Below are 18,267 nucleotides of genomic sequence, written 5' to 3'. Positions count from 1 at the left end.
ATCTGGCGGGGTTTATAACATAACATAATTACTACAAAACATCATACAGAGTGACATCACTGTAAATAATAGCATTGTATCAAAGTAAGGGTTTTGTTGCCGCAATGAGCACCACTATATTCAGTTTACCTAAACCAGAAGAGTAAGAAGATAAATCTTGCTTTTTGGGGGAGCATGCAATAACTGTGCTGTTTTCTGCAGAGAGGAAGGATATTACTTTACAAGTTTGTATAGTTTATTCCAAACTATCTAAAAAGACTTTGTCAATAACAATTTATAAAAATCCTATTTATAAGACCCATTACCTCTGTTATCATTTAACATTGAGAAAAAAAATGGGAAGGGGAAGTTTCATTAAGGGACAAGGAAAGCACTCCGGACTACTATTCTATTTTATTCGTCTGCAGCCGATTTTGCTGCCGAGTCACTCGATTTGATTGCTGTTTGCATTAATGCAAATTTATTGTTTTAACTCTTCATACAATTAATTTTTATTGTATTTCTATTGTTGCTTCTGCTGTAGTGAGCCAACTGTTTAGTCAAAGGAACATGATATCGAATGAAAATATTAAATATCTAATAATTAAAAAGCATGTTTTTGTTTTCCATCTCACAGTTATAGCTCCGAGACTACAAAATCTCAGTACCTGATGTGGGGTATGCATATGACGTAGACCTTAGTGGTAAACACCTGGAGCAGTGTGTTTTTAAATGCATTAATTAGTTTTAATGATATTAAATGGATCTATGTGTTTGCAACTCTTTAGCATCACTCTCAGTCACTAGATACCAGATGTTCTTGCTCAGGAACCAGAGAGTTTTCAAAAGGTATTTACTTACCAGGAGATGGGTAACAGGAAAGGAGCAAGTGTGGCCTCTCTTATAAGGCCAGCTCATTATAGTAGCCTCCAAGAAGACCCTGTCTCATGTCTCCATTAAAAACACCTATAAAAGGTGTAGATTGTAAGCTTAAAGACAAGGACTTCTGTTTGTTTTTAGGCAATGAGTAAAATGTCACAAACTTCATCCTTTAAACCCAAAGAGATCTAAGAAAGCAAGCTCATTAAGAAGTGAAATACGATTCATATTAAGTAGAACCATGATCATGACATGCTCATCTTTCACAATACTGTAACAACAAATCCCTATTAAAAGATGCCTGCAATTCTACTGCTCTCATCTCACCCGAAATGGAGTGTTTATGCGGCTTGTGAGGGTGTCCAGGATGTGCACATTTTCATGGCGGTGCAGCAGGATGAACCGGAGGAAGATCTTGAGTAAAGCAGGCTCTGAAACACTCCGCAAGAAGAGATCCAAGTATGCTGTTGTAGTCATTACCTCTTCTACAGTCACCTAAAAATGATTGCAGACTATATCAAACTTATCTCTTATGCTTGTAATAGGACACGTTGGCCATGTCCTGCCCTACAGTTATTATGCACTTGAACTTCATCCCATTGGTGGCAATTTTTGGAAATGAAAGGCTTCCTTCCCAAGGAGTCCCAAAGGCACCTGGTGTATGTTTGTGTGTGGAGCTGGAGATTTTTTTATCTCTAAAAAATTGCAGCGGCTAGTAATGTCATCTTCCCCTTAACTGGCAAAATGTTAATTCTCCACAAATATAATACTTCCTATTAATTAAGTCTACTAGAATCCCATGAGCCATGTTAAAAGCAGTAGGTATACTACCAAGACTTTTCATCTTCTGTACTGAATGTGCACATTTAAGTAGGAGAAGAAAATTGGTAAAATGTGTAAGAATAAATAGTATGCTTTCACAGTTTAAGCCAACATCCCTAAACTGGCTTCACCCTAATTTAGAAGGATTTATTTCCTGTTTAAAGAAGGTTAGCTGGCTAGCTCAATGGGTAGAGCACCATGGGTTAGGAGTTCAATTCTCCAATGTGCCTCCTAGAGAACAGTCATGTGTGTGGCCTTGACAAACTTCGCAGTCCCAGGACATCACAAAAAAGGAGGGACTTATAAACCTCTTCTGAATACAGTGGTGCCTTGCTTTACGATTGCTCCGTTTAATAACAAAACCGCATTACGATGAACTTTTTGTGATCGCTTTACGATGTTTCCTATGGGGGAATTTCGCTTTCCGATGATTGGTTCCCTGCTTCGGGAACGGATTCTTTGCAAAATGATGATTTTCGGACAGCTGATCGGCGGTTTCAAAATGGCCGTCGGGTAAACAAAATGGCCCCCGCTGTTTTCTGGGATGGATTCCTCGCTGCACAGGCAGCGAAAATGGCCGCCCTATGGAGGATCTTCGCTGGACGGTGAGTTTCTAGCCCATCGGAACACATTAAACGGGTTTTAATGCATTTCTATGCGCTTTTTATTTTTGCATTACGATGTTTTCATTCTACAGCGATTTCACTGGAACAAATTAACGTTGTAATGCGAGGCACCACTGTACTTTATAGCAGAAAATTCTGATAAAGATCATAAGGCAGAATCCACTATGCAACACATGACTAGTTTTATGTAAATAAGAACAGAGTCCAAAAGCCAGTTATGCATGCACCAGGCCAATAGTTATAGGTAGACACAGAGATATATTAACTGTTATACACATATACATAACAGTTGTGTGTTGGCGTGAATGAGAAAATGTACCCACAATTATTATTATTTATTATTTATTCAATTTATATGTCGCCCACACTACCCAGAGGTCTCTGGGTAGAACCACTGTAGAACCATTCTCTTCCAATACTTAACTCTGTTACAAAACTGTTACCCTGTTTCCCTGAAAAACCGACCTACCCCAAAAATCCCTAGTTAAGTGAAAGCCCACCCTCCACCATTGTACAGCAACCAGAAGATGACATGACTGTATTTGAATAAATGTAGATTGTTGTACATGAAAAAAATAAAACATTCCCTGAAAATAAGCCCTAATGCATTTTTTTGAGCAAATATTAATATAAGACCCTATCTTACTTTTGGGGAAACACAGTATTTGTTTAACACCAGTTTCTGCTATGTAGCACACAGAGGAGACATTGGCTTTAGCAAAATTACATGGGATTTAGAAAAAGCCTGCACACTTTTAAAAAACTTTCCTGTCTCTACACTGCCCCACATTTCCTGTCAATTGGAGTGAATATTTGGATTTCAGTTCAATGGACACAAAAGATATGCATTTCCAGTCTCTGCTGTAGAAGGTAAAGATCCACAAGCACAATTTGTCATAAGACAGGTGGGGGTTTCCTTGCAATTCTCAGTCCCTGGATTATTCTACTATTTTTCCCCATCTGGGTACTAAACAAGAGATAATTGAAGTTGAATATTGCAGGCCTATCTATAAAAAGCAGCTAGTCTTCACTGAAAAATATGCCAGCCAACTTTATTTCAAATTAACTGTAGATACCAATAGTACCTGCTTCTAAATGTAAAACAAATTTATCCAGAGGTAAAAAACAGCTGGTACACCAGAGGTACACACCCGTTGGAAATTTCCAGTTATACCACAGCACCTGGCAGTAGATGTTTGTGCCTTTCATAGCACAAAGCAGCGGGGAGACACAGAAGGAGCCTCCCCGAAGAGTGGGAAAGCACGGTGAGTACACGCAGGTATCCCCTGGGGAATGGTGTGCAGCTGACAAATCCTTCACTTCTAGAAGTGCTGCACCAAAACAGCACCAATCCCACTCATTGTAATTGGCAAGAGTGCAAACTCGGTGTCTTCAGAAATAGTTATATGTGAGTTTAATAAGGTTAGAAGTGCAGATACATGTGTCTGCCTACATCAAAAGAAGCATTAACTATCCTTTGTTTACTATTCTTCACTAGGTAAATGAGGAGAGGTATTTAATCTTTCTCCTTAAGAAAAAAAATTCCATGCTGTCACTTACTAAGAGGATTTGGGAAGCATTCCAATGGATGGTATTTGCATAAATTGCTGCAAATTATTTTTAAAGTCTAGCGCATCAGCTGAATATGAAGGGACGCCCTGTCACACAATTTTTCCTGATAAACATTTTTTTCGACTGTACTCAAAAGCATACAACTTCTTCTAATAGTAGCCTCTTGCCACTTAAATAAATGAAATGGTTTCTTAACACTTTCTACTTCTGTCCATATTTATGCATTAAATGACATCTAACTACTAATTTATAGAATTCAAACATTCACACAAATTAGTGCTATCTCCACACAGCCATAAAGATGGAGCTTAGGGCACTGGTTTTAAAATAAATAACTAGTATTCAACATTACAAATTACTTTAAAAGTGAAACAATTTAATCCTTTGAACACTGGGCTTTGCAAGGCATTGCAGACTCCTTCAAAAGTCCTCTTTTTGTTGTTTTAATTCTTCCCTAATCTCACACATTTTTCTAAACAGATCAGAAATCCTATCATAAAATTGCTAACTAGGGATGATAGGATCAACATGTCTGAAAACTCTGAGCTATGGAAGGCTATCTGCCCTGAACAAATGATTTTATTTCCCTGTCGCTGAGGGAATGATGCCCACTCAATAATTCTGAGCCAGTAATTCCTTGATCCAGGGCAGATTTGAGTTTAATCAGATTGATTCATATCACGATTTAAATTTTTAAGATTGTATTTTTTATAATTTAAATTAAAAAATCAAAATTTGATTCAAATCTTGATTTAAATTGTGTTATTGATTTTTATCCACCCTGTCTTGAGAATCTTTGCACAGACTTATTAAACACAACATTATAGGCAGTACTGCTGAAAGTACAGTACTACCGTATTTCCCCCAAAATAAGACAGGGTCTTATATTATTTTTTGCTCCAAAAAAACACATTCGGGCTTATTTTCAGAGGATGTTTTATTTTTTTCACGTACAACAATCTACATTTATTCAAATACAGTCATGTCATCTTCTGGTTGCTGCACCATGATGGAGGGCAGGGTTTCCCTCAACTGGGGCTTATTTTTGGGGTAGGGCTTATATTACGAGCATCCTGAAAAATCATACTAGGGCTTATTTTCAGGTTAAGTCTCATTTTTAGGGAAACAAGGTAGATTGTTAAGAAAAATATCTTCAACTGCCACAGTTACTCTCCTGTAGAACTGTTCAAGAACTGTTCAAGCCACAGCAACAAACAGACACATAATATTCCATGAAAATGCTTTTAGAATGTTGTATTTTAAGCAAAACCAGCTCCTGATCTTACTAGAAAATGAAGGTGGAATGTTGTGCATGGCCTCCATTCTAAGATCTCTCTTGCAGGATAGTTTTTTTTTTCTGTGAACGACTGTTAAAATTAAGACAGTCAACCATACAGCTTGCATGTCTCTGTATTCCATGTACTGCAAATTACATAATCCGCATTTTGAACTCAAAGATGGTAGACAATTAAAACAAGACAAATGCTTATAAAAGCAGCTCACATTTACAGAAAAAGTAAAGCTACAAATACCAAAAACACAACCTGGTCACCATACAGTTACAAAACAAATAACTTCAGTCTCTAGGGCAACAGCTATAGGCCTCTCTTTTTCCATTCCAGTAAAATCAATTTTTTAAAAAAGGAAAGAAAAAAACCCCCAAAGAAACAACTCATGTATTCTGTATTTTTCACATACTAGATCTGCAGTCTCCAGTAATACTTTATTTACATGCCCTGAGCAGCCAATTCCTGAACATGCTTACGTGCAACCTTGATTTTGACAATAACAAAGAAATGAAAGGTGATCAGCTCCTAGACTTAGAGTGCCTAACACTTTACAATGCACAACCGACTTAGCTCATTAACTGCCCAGCCACAATTATTTTTTAAAATATAAATAAAATCTTTCAGAATGTTGCAGTTCTGGTTGAATTTTGTTTGAATGTTTACAATTGCCAGGTCCAACACTTGAGCCATTAACTGAAGCTGTATTAATCACAACTCCCACTGTATTTGTTTACTGCCTCCATGTCACATGATTTCAGAAGGGTCAGTAAGGCTGCAGATGGCTGGCACCTGGGTAGAAGACCAAAGAGGAATAGCAGGGATCCTGAGGCAGGCCTAAGAATTACTCCTGCTTGACACTCAAGACAGTCTCTGCAAGTCAGAGTAAACAATACTGGGATAGATGGACCTACAGTTTGACTCCAGAGAAAGATGCAGTTTGCCTCCCTTGCAAGCCTTATCAGAAGCTGTTCCAAAAATTCATTTACAAAATCATAATGTTTTAGCAGCCTTAAAGAACACAGGACAGCAGCCAATGCAATTACCACAAGCTGGAAAGATGAGCTGACGTTGCAGGCTGAATGTTCAGAGAAAGGTTCATGTCTTTACTTCCACATGCATACCATCTGATTAAGCACAATATTAAACAGTAAGAGATTTTTAATACTCTCCCCCCTCTCTCTCTCTCCCTCCCCCCCCCCTCCCTCTCTATCTATATATATGAATGAAATATATATACTGTATAAGGGCTGGTTGTATATGAAATTTTTAAAAGTCAATGTTTTCCATTGTTCAAAAAAAAAAAAGCAAATACATCTGCCTAAGACAAAAACTTTTGAAATGTAAATACTGTGACTAGGGGATTTCTTTGACTGAAAAGCTAAGGAAATACTGAGCATAAACACAGACTAAGCTCTTGCCACTGCTGCTGACACAGCAACTGACTAATGGAAGAGCACAATAAGAACAGGAGGGAAAAACTGTGCAACAACATTAAAAACCTCAGCAAGTGCAGTGCGAGAGAGGGAAGATATAAGGACTCAACTAGATTCTCTCTGTTTCCATCACCCTGTTTCCATCACCCCAAGGCACAGGTGGTCAAACTGAGGAACACAAATCTCTGATATGCCTGGACAAAAATAAGGCAGCCTATGGAGCTGGTTATGATACAGATTTAGAGCTGTGTTGCTCCCTGCTTCCTAATCAAAGTGCTGTTATTTGGGGGAAAAAATGACACCATGTTCTACATTGAGCAGTAACCAGAAGCAGAACTTGCAGGTGCAGTTCTACTGGATTTGTTTTTCAGTATCGGCTTACATCATCCAACATCTTTTTCATGTTTGTTTATACACTACAGCATAGATACAATCAGATTCTCAAATCCAACTGCAAGTTCCCATTACTTTAGGCTCTTAATTAACAGAACTCACATTTATTGTTGATTTGTCAACTTTTCATTGATGCAGTAGGTTTACTCTGTCTGGGACTAGCAACTGGATTTGGGTTAGAAAACCTTATTCTCACTCTCCATCTTGAAAACTGGAGATCCCAAGATGATGACTTTTCCCCATGTTTCCTCTTAACTCTCTGTCTCTCCGTTTCCCTGAAGGAAGCCCGAGTCCTAGGTCTTTCTCCTTCATCCCAGCCTCTGCTTTGCCCTCTCTCCCTTGCAGGTGGCTCTCCTTAGCTAGCTCCCTTGCAGGCACCTGTCATCCCTTCCCATTGACTACTACAGGCCCAAGAGTTATACACTCCTGACCTCAGATGGCCTGCCTGAAATACCAGCAGCAACTCGCTCACACATAGTCTAAAACTATCCACTGTCTCTTACTGGATATCATGGACTTTTGAGTTTGTATTGATGTTTCATTGTTATTGTCTTTTATCACTATAAACTGCATCAATCAACTTATTCTTGATACAAAAATTATAACCATACACTGGAAACACTGCATCTTTCAGAGCTGAGAAAGTTCCTCAGATAAAAGGGAGCAATTCAAGGATCTTTAATGAAGGAAATAGGTAGATAACAGCTAAAATAGGGCAACAAAAAAACCTGCTTTGGACAAGTCATCCCATATCTGTAAAACTAGAAGCAGTCTGTTCCCTTGGCAAGTGACTCATTCCAATTGCTTCTGCTTATCAAGATAATGATAGCTTGGGGAGGGATCAAACACACGATTTAAATTAAGAAGTTTCCAGGTTTAAGCTTGCTTATCTTTAGCGGGTAACATAATGATCTCTTCATAAGGCACTGGAGACCTCTGCCAAGTAAAATAGACAACACATGGCTAGATGGACTAAACAATGTGGTATATACTGTATGTCAGTCCTCTTCAAGCTATGCTACTTGTTTTACACCATCCCCACTGGTATTTCAGAAAAGCTACTTGAACAGGTCATCCTGAAGTTTTTTTCATAAGGGTAAATGATCACAAATATCTAATGCAATTAATTATGGAAACACTACATAGGCAGGTCTTGCCAGACCTACACTATTACTTATTGTGTCACATTTGACAACATAGTCCAAGTGGATGATGAACTTGGTTACCTCTAGAAGTCCTTGAAAAAGACACAGTGAAAATATACTGCCCCCTATTCTTGAAGGGAACAAGGGGACCTCAAATCAAATTGAGAATCCCTTTATAAAAATATTTTCCAAGTTTGGAATCAATGGTAAAGAAGGTTTCTAACATCTCTGCCCCTCTCATTCCTTTTTCAAGCCACCTTTTTCTATGGGTGTATATATGGCTGTAATTTAGAAACTGGAGATGTAAAGGGATATGTATAATGATGCTATTCCCAAATCTGAAGTTCAGTAGCAGATACATGATTTGGTTACATGTCACAATACTGCTGATTCTGCATCAGGTTTAGCATGCTTGAAATCAATTTCGGAGGGGAAGAGGAGACAGTGGGAGAAGTGTCCCCACTGCTTCCTAGCCCTCCACCACCAGCACCAAGCAGTTTACTACCACATTAAAAGGTGTCCCAAGAGGACACACACACATACTGACCAAAAAAAAAACCATGTGATTTAAAATTGACCTCAAAAACCCCAAACCAACTCCCAATCCATTTCAAAAGTGTAACCAAACCCACAACTGGAAGGAATGATATGTCGAGGGACTGTCATCCAATTCCCCCCCCTTTTTTTTTTTGGAAGCTGCTTCAAGAGACAGAAAGCACAGCCATTCAAATGATTCCTCTCTCTTGTGCAGTTGAATTCATGGCCTTATACTGTATAGAATGGCCGCCTAGAATGGTCGCAATGACCAGATAGGCTGGGTATAAGTAAAATAAATAAATAAATAAAAATATGAAAAATAAGGCTACTCTGTTTCATAAAGTACCAATGAAGTTTTATTACTTAGCAGCTAGATTTACTCCAGCAAACATCTGGAAAGGGGCATGTGATCTTTCATTTGGTATCTCGTTGGTTACAGCATAGTCTTCTGCATTGATGGAAATGTGAAGTGCCAACAGGTATGATGAAAAAGAACTAGTAAATAGAAAATAATTGCTACCCTTCTCCCTTGAATTACACGGTTCTAAGCTGAGCAGTTTTGGCAGCTTCACACGGTGTCTGGCGACCTCCATTTGCAATGGGAGGGGACAGATGGGACAGATTTAAAGCGAGAGGAAGAGGAGGAAGGAAAAAACGGTGCAAAACACATTCAGAGAGAGAGAGAGAGAGAGAGATACCCATTGCTTGGGCATGTCTGGTTTTGTTGCATGCACTGCGAGAGACAGAGGGCACATTCACTTTCTCCAGATTGATGCCGCTGCCGTTACTGGAGTTGGAGGCGAGTACCTGTCCCCAAGCAGAGGAATGTGTATGCATGAGAGTCTTGAGTGTGTGCGCATAAGAGGGGTTGTTCTTGATGGAAGTTATACACGGATTCTGAACTACATGGGAGTCTAGTGCCCCAGGGGTGGGTGGGTGGGTTGGTTGATTTATTTACCTATTTACCTATTTACCTATTTACCTATTTACCTATTTACCTATTTACCTACCTACCTACCTACCTACCTACCTACCTACCTACCTACCTACCTACCTACCTACCATCTAGAGCAGGTCTACTCTGGGCAGTTGAAGGGAGAAGTGTACTTGGTTTCCATGTATTCAATACTGAAGCCAGTAAGATACACATTATTCACCCTTTCAACCCATGCTAATTTTTGGAAAGATGAACTAGCATGAGGGGGCATATTTATACTTCATACATATGAGACATATTATCTAGTGGCTATGGTGCTACAATACTGTATTTTAACTAGTAAAGTAAGAATGCTGGACTGGAGGGAAGGTAGGCGTCTCTAAATGGTTTGGGTTTTTTTTTAATAAAAAGGTTTTGAAGTAATAAATTGTAACAACGTCTATATTACAATACAGAATCTGGTATAGCAGCTTCCCATTCTGGCAAATTTGTGCTGGAAGACTCACATCAAGCTTCAGTAATTCATAGACAACTCCAGAAATGTGGTTTCTGGCCTTATTCCCCAAAGCAGGGGCTTTTAAAAGCACTATTTTTAATTTATTTTATTCATAGGCAGTCTTTCTCCCAATAAAGGAACTCACAGTGGCTCACAGTGTTAAAAAAGTAGAATTAAAAATACAATAAAGTGTATGTTAAACATTAAACATTATAGCAATTGCTAATTCTGCCAGACATGTGCACCTCTCTGATGTATTTGTTCTTAGCATCTCTCAGCTTAACACTGAAGAAAGTTAACTTGAAAAAACTGATGAAGTAAGCCATGCTAACTTCACATAGAATGTATGAATTCTTGCAGAATATTATGTTGGATGAACCAGCCATGTGGAGGGCACCTAAATGGAATTCAAAGGAGACTTGTGAACATTTCCCCAGGCATCATCCAGGCTTATCTTTAATGCAGTTGCCATGTTATAGCAGACTAAGGACCTAGAATATTATCATTATGTGGGAAAATACAGCAGACACTTCAGTGCATAGAAGTAGATGTTGTGGTACAGGTTATTCTTCGATACACATGTCTCTGGCCGTTCATACTCTGAAGCTTTTTAGCACATCCAAATTCCCAATGTGAGGCAAAGTCTGATTCAAACATTTCTTTTGTGTTTCAGCAAGTACGACAAATTTCAGTGGTGACATTCGGGTTCCATGCAACTATTAGAATATTTAAACCTTCTTTTCATATTGGTTCACCCATTTGAAAGAACAGTTAACATTCTGTTTACTGGTTTTTTTGTTCATTTCTAAGCTGCCTTTTTCTCAGTGAAGCATATCATAGTATGTACTTCATAGGACAAACAACTTTCATCGCACTTAGACAAATATTCACATAGGGCACATATGAAGTCAACAAGGCAATACTATCAGACAGAATGTATTATTCCTTCCAAGCAAAAACTGAGCAATGAGTAGCAGTATCAAAATGTCATCTTGAAATATTCTATATTTGATTATTATTTTTCTATATAATATAGTGTGCCCATAAACCAAGGAATCTAAGTAGCATTGAAGATATTTTGTACATAACCAACAATTTCCATAAACAGGTATTTTCAACCTTTGGGGGGAGCTGACAGAGAAAACAGGTGTCTGACATCTATTTAACCATCAAATTATAAAACCTTGCAAATTGTGGTGGATAGAACTAATAAGCACAAGTATCAACACTCATATGTGCCACTATATTAATCACATAAAATTATTCAATACCGCACTTATATCAAGTCTTATTATTATTATTATTATTATTATTATTATTATTATTATTATTATTATTATTATTATTATTATTATTATTATTATTATTATTATTATTATTATTATTAATAATAATAATAATAATAATAATAATAATAATAATAATAATAATAATAATAATAATAATAATAATAATAATAATAATAATAATAATATAAAATATTTATAAGCCAACTTTTTCCTAAAGGATAAAAAACTAAGTTAAAAATCAATAATAAATTATTACAATATTAACAAAAGCATTAAATAGGTATCGTATTAAAATTCATAATAAGAGCAAAATTAAAAACACAAGTGAAACACTTAATGAAATGATATCTATGTCTAGACTATGTCTAGATGGGCGGCATATAAATGCAATAAATAAATAAATAAATAAATCTTTATACAAATCAATCTTTCAAAGGAAAGCTTGCCTGAAGCAAAAGGTCTCCATCTGCTTGTGGAAGGACAGCAAAGTTGGGCCCAGACTGGTCTCTTTCTGGAGGGAGGTCCAGTGTCTGGGAGCAGCAAGAGAGAAGGCTCTCTCCCATGCCCCCACCAAAAGACACCTATGAAGGTAATGGGACTGACAGAAAAGCCTCTCCTGATGATCTTAACTGGTAAGGCTCTTAAAGGAATATATGGTCATTTATATAGCTTGGACATAAAGCCATTTATAGGCTTTATAGGTTAAAACCAGCCATATGAGAATAGATATTACAAACATCCTTCTAGATTGTCTCAGGGAGACATGTGAGAACTTATCATGACTAGCTATAGCTATACTAATTCAAATGGCTATTTTGAGAAGGCATACTTTCTCAACATTTCTCTCAAATAAATACTTCCCAGAAATGATTTTGAAAAACCCATGGGTGAAATCTAATGCCCCCACCACAGGCTGTCATGGAAAATTCTTCCTCCAGTTCCATGCAGCTCTCCATACCACAGAAATGTCTGCCAGATGAATTCAAGCACTAGGTAGTGCCTTACAATCAAATAATTATACAAAAGAGTCCCTATCATCTGAAATTCAGCTTTCATAAATTAGCATTTGCTCACAACTAAATCTCCTCTATTCAGATTGGCAGACTATTAATATGTTGTTTCACTGAGGTTAGGAAATCAGGGAAGGGGGTGTACAGGAAAAAGTATATTTAGATGACATTTAGGGTGTTTTCTCCTTATTTTATCAACTATTGATTTTTTTTCAGGTGGGTCAGCGAGATAGTTAGAGAGCATGATCAAAGTCAGCACATATTACTTAGTGATTACAAATGGTTTTGCTACATTAAAGAGGTGTTCCAGGACAGTGAAAAAATATGTCTTATCTGGCTCAGTCAGAAGCTGTCTATCCTAAACTCAAAAGTCACCCTGCAAGTGCCACCTCTTTGGCATTTAATGAATTCATTGAAAAAGCAAAAAAAAGGAGGAAACCATTCAACTTCCATTTTTAAAGAAAGTTTTACCTATTTGAGCGCTTTAAATATAGCCACATCTTTTAGTTTTTCCTCAGATCCACTAGATGGAGCACTGTAACTTTCTCTATCCAACATGTTTAAAGAACAAATACTAAAAAGACCATGTGATTAACATGTATCTCTCAAGATATCTCATCTTCTAGCCTACATGAAATTTGTTTTTCTACTGTTTTCCCTAATGAAAACTATCCATTTATAGTGCAATCCTGTATTTGGCTATTAATTCAATGACACTCCCAGTCATCCATGTGTAGGATTACTAACTTTAAGTCACACATGTGCTTGAAATAAATGTACATACATGCCAAAGAACTGATGAAGCGGGTGCTTCATTGCGTGTACAGGCAGTGGCTCTAAGCTAAAGAGTCAACAAACACTGATATATCAGGTAGAACGAAGAAGATATTTTACAGATTCTAAATATACTACTAGACATAAAGTTTTATCTGCAAAGCATATTTTGGCCTGGGTATTTCTGCACTCAGTCATCGCTTGTCTTGCCAGAAATGAAAAAATGACAAATGTTATTAGAAATTTGTTTTCTGTACATTGGGATTTATTTTCCTTCTTTCTTCATGCACTCAAGCTTCATTTGCAAGGATTGATATATACCATCATGGCATATAAAAGATAAGTCACTTATTTTCCAAGAATACTGCTTGAACTTTTTAAAATATCTTTTAAAAATCATCCACCTGTTTAGTTACTAAGGTTTAGTAGGAGCAAAAGGTTGAACGAATACATGTGATGATAGTCCCAAGTCTGATCCTGGAAACTCATCTGAGCTTCAGGTATTTTTACCAGGATGTTTTGGATTGTACTCACTTCTAAGGTACTGTAGTTTTTTGCTTGCTTGTTTATTTGTATTTTTCAGTACACTGAATGCAAGGTTCATGCTTCTTCATATATATGTATAATTCTAAAAATACATAAATATCTATCATCTGTATATCTATAATCTTTGTTCCGTGCATAGTGAAAGTTCTAAAGGCAAGAAAATGAGAACAAAGAACTCAAAAGTCTTAACAGTCCAATAAAGATGACAGGACATGGTGAAAAATCTGGAGAAAGATGGACACTTTTGACTCAATATTAATAATTCTATTAATTATCTACATGGCAGGTTGTACTGAAAGACTTTCAAATGCTAATGAGACTGTCACAGCAATCTCTCATTTAAACAGCTGAAATACTCATGCTTTAGCAATGCAAGAATGCATTACATACCAGTTCCTGCTTGAGGGGTATACCAGCCACCACGTTAAGCCCCTCCCCCTTCTAGCTTCCTAAAGTGTAACTTAATGAATTTATGGACTGTAGCCAGAGTACAATATGTTCACATAGGAAAAACATTCAAAACATTCAAAGAACAGAGCTGAAGCCTTAAGTTGCAGAGAAATTAGAAGAAAAGTATAACCAATTATTATTCTGGCTAAAGTTAACATTTATTTAAATCTAATCCATTTCAGCTGTTAAGATAATCTATTACAATTATTTAAAACAATTTAATTTTGCAAAAAAATTAAGGATTTCATAACTTGTAAAAACTTAAAGAAGTTAGGGAGGGCATTATTTGTGGATACTAAATGTACAATTCATCGTCTTCAAGGAGAGGGAACAACAAAAATAGAATTGCCAAGTCAGCATCATGCCACTTTCTGAGATTTCTGGGTCAAGCTCTGAAACCTTACCAGCCCCCTCTAATATCACAACTGTGAGTCCTTGTAATATCACACGTGAGTCCTTGTGATGTCACAGACTCAGCAAGCAAACACATATACTTTTATGCTAAACCATAGAGCCGAGGTGCCAGTTGAGAATGGATGGAGAAAGGTAGCCAGACTTTACAGAAACTTCACACACACAAAAAATACATTTAACTCTATTCCAGCAATGGTTGACCAGACATATATCTCTCTGTCTGGAGCATAGCAACCCCCTGAGACTTTAAGCAGCACCTTAAAATCTGGAAATGGAGATTTATTTATTTGATAAACCATGGAACCAATGTAGAGAAGAGTTGACCCCTGAAAGCTGTCCAAAGCAGAAGTGGACATTCAGACATTAATGCACTCCCCCAAAATACCAGGGCCACAAATAGCATCACAGACCACTTTATTTCTGTGAATTACCTAAAGCAAGTGTACATTGTATACCACCTGTTATTAATCATCAGGCATGGCTGTATTTTGCAAATTAAAAGTTTTCTATATCTCCCTCTCCCAAGGTTCCTAGGCTCCCACAGGATCTCTTCGGTCCTGAAGAAGCCTTTGTGGACAGCAGGACAGAGGCAGGAAGTCTTAAATGCTTGAAAATTGGTGGTGGCAGCAAACTATTAAGTTTAACTCCCCTTCATCATACACATAATATTCTTATGCCACTGAACTTTGTTACTGAGTTTTACAAAGCCAAACACAGAAAAATGACTGACCTTATGGAGAGCTGGGGCCATAACAGGTACCAAAAACCCATTATAAATGTAGTTCACAAGCTGGTTGCGAATCAATGGATGTGCTACCTAAAAAAAAAAGGACGGAAGGAAGGAAAGAGAGAAGGAGAAGATTGAAAGTGGGTTTAGGGTACTATGCTTAATTTGTAACCTAAGGTATAACACAACGGGTTATTTTAAAAAAAAAACAACAACTAAATATAACCTCTAAATTAAGTTCTCTGACTGTATTTGAATACATGATGAGATTAACTCCAAACTCTGACTTTAGTTCTATGCATGCTTCAAGTGAGATATTTAAGGAGTGGTTTTAAGTGTTCCAGCCCCACATGCAGACACGTTGAGCTTCCATGGCTGAGCAGGGATTCAAACCAAGTCTACTGAACCCTAGCCTGTCACTTCACTCACTACACACGCCATAGCACAGACTCATATCTGACCGAGATGTGTACATAATAACTGTCAGTGAACAAAGATAAAAAAAACCTTCTATCTATTTAAGGCTGTGGTCACACTGACATTAAGGACTACATTTAAGTATCATTTAAATCGATTTAGATTTTATCATTCACACCATGCAAGGGTGAAATCTCTAGATGGCTATATCATCACCTCCAGTAATGGAAAAAGCATGCATTGATGTACAGTATCAGTAGTATGGAAACTTAACTAGGAAGTGTCATTCTCCTGCTTCTGGGCCTCCTATTGGCATCTGGTTGGCCAGTATGAACACAGAAAGCTGAGACATGTACAGTGAAACTTTTTGTATTACTTTAATTTTGGTTTCTTTAGAAAAGTGTCACTTTTGTTCATAATTTTTCCATATATTAGTTATTTCATTTTACACAAAAGGGAAAGCCTCATGTGGATTTCCTATTTGTTTCTTGTTCACAACACCAAGAAATATGACAAGCTGTACTCAACAAACATCAACAACCTCTCATAGTGCAATGACAAATTAGCAGTTACAAAGTTCACCCTAGGTCCCATACACAAACCCAAAGCCCACCAAAATATGCACAGCAAATTAACCAGATAACATAGTTTTTAAAAAGAAAGTCAAAGAGAGAAGGAACTCCACTCTCACATACGGGTAAAAAATACAGTACAAATAAAACACATAGAGTGAGCCTGCTCTGCCCCAATCAAGTAAGTAAACAAAGAGAGAAAATAATTCCCCCCCGGCAAAAAAAAACCACTCCAAAACAACTAGAATCTGGGGAGATTTCTCTTTCCTCCACCACTTTTTGTATTTTCTTCTTTTCTTTTAAGTCCGGTAGCAGGCAGATCAAGCCAAGTCAGAAAAAAAAGTTCAAGAAAGACTGGAAACTCCCACCACCACCACAAAAAAAAAAAAAAAAAAAAAAAAAAAAAAAAAAAAAACCCAAAGAAATCAAGGTGTGGGTGTCCAAAAATAATCCCAAAGAAGCATGCTGGCACATGCAGACTGCCTGCCAGCAATAAAAATAATTCAAATAAATTTGGGAGGGGGGGGTTATCTCAAAAATCAAAGAGAAAAGGGTAAAAAAAAAGGAAAGGATCCAACATGAAGGCATTAGCAGGCAGCAATCCAAGATGGATGGCACCAGGAAATAAACATAGTGCCAATTTCCTAGACATTTTGATTGGCTGCTGATTCTGACAATCCTTGCAACACTACTGGATGAAAATTCTTCAGGGGACTTGACAGACAAAGTGTGAAAGAACAGAGAAAGTATACACAAGTGAGGAAACACAAAAGAACACCAAACGTCTGAGTATCCTCCTCACCTAATATGGAATCATTCATGTCTTAGAAGCTCTCATTCATGTCTTAGAAGCCCTCTTGGCAATCAGCAAAAGAAAATGAATTACACACCAAAGAGGCTCTTTTGTTTTTTTGGTCTTTTGTTTAAACATGAAAGATCCATCCCTAGACATCCCTCTGGTCTGATCCAGCAATAATCTTCATACAAAGCACAGATATTTGTATGTAATGCAACGCACAAGCTTTTAGAATATAGACAGATTTATCTCTTCTACAATCTGAGTGGAAACGCAACAATTTCCCCATCTGGTTCATACAAATTCTTCCATTTTTGACCTTCTAGTTTCACTAATGAGATCAAGCAAACTTGCACATATCTAATAAAGCTACAGATCCTGTAGAGTCTTGCCGAAATAACAATCCTGAGTGCAGCATCAAAGAGATTTTAAAAATCTGATTTTATCATTAGACTGAGGAACAACAAGGAATCAAGAGTGAAAATTTAATTAAGAAATAATGAAGAGCAAAGAATGTAAGAAGACCAAAAAGAATTTAATTTGCACTCTTGAAATATACTAATCAAATCCACCATAGTGAAAATGGTTCACAAATAACTGAATCTACGTCTACACATATATTTTATGTTCAAACCAGTATTCTATAATAGTAGAATAAATAACTCAAAGCAGCACAGTATTGTCCCTGAAAATAAATCTCCATTTTACAAATTGATTAAGGTTTATCTATTATTATTAGGAAGAAGGCAATGTTGATAAGAATACATTTCTATCTCATTTATGAGTGATACTGGTTATCAAAATCTGGATTATGTTGACGTGTACTTCTAAACACAAGAAATGTGCAGTATAATTAATTTAAATTTGATAATTATCTAAACCCGACTTCTAAATGACTTGATGAGCTCTTACAATGTACTTTATAATACTGCTTTCACAGACAGGATTTCTCCTCAATGCTATTACCTGTATTACTGCATTGCAGAACTCAAGAGAATTCATAAACTGCACAAGAGCTGGAGAAAGAAGCCAGTCATCTTTCAGCAAACAGTGCCATTCTTCTCCTTTGTCTTCCAGCTTTGTAGGCAAAGATGAATATAGGCCACTTAAGCCTGTTGCTAGCACCTGCAAAATAATTTAAAGGGGGGACGGCGGAGAGAGAGA

At 37.1% G+C, this 18,267-nt stretch overlaps 1 protein-coding gene across 3 annotated transcripts in view; it reads right to left on the bottom strand.

Moving 5' to 3' along the window:
• FHIP1A (FHF complex subunit HOOK interacting protein 1A) overlaps positions 1-18,267 on the bottom strand; it is a 129,599-nt gene that overhangs the window by 33,401 nt on the left and 77,931 nt on the right. For all 3 annotated transcript variants that reach the window (XM_078394775.1, XM_078394773.1, XM_078394774.1), the window contains exons 4-6: positions 18,070-18,228; positions 15,322-15,408; positions 1,186-1,353 (exon numbers count right to left, since the gene is read on the bottom strand). In XM_078394775.1, the coding sequence (XP_078250901.1) occupies positions 1,186-1,353; positions 15,322-15,408; positions 18,070-18,228 (414 nt within the window). The remainder of the gene's footprint in view (positions 1-1,185; positions 1,354-15,321; positions 15,409-18,069; positions 18,229-18,267) is intronic.

The sequence above is a fragment of the Pogona vitticeps genome, chromosome 5 (genome assembly GCF_051106095.1).
Source record: "Pogona vitticeps strain Pit_001003342236 chromosome 5, PviZW2.1, whole genome shotgun sequence".
Taxonomy (NCBI): domain Eukaryota; kingdom Metazoa; phylum Chordata; class Lepidosauria; order Squamata; family Agamidae; genus Pogona; species Pogona vitticeps.
The sequence above is the reverse complement of the archived record's forward strand: the minus strand, read 5'-3'. Positions and strand labels throughout refer to the sequence as shown.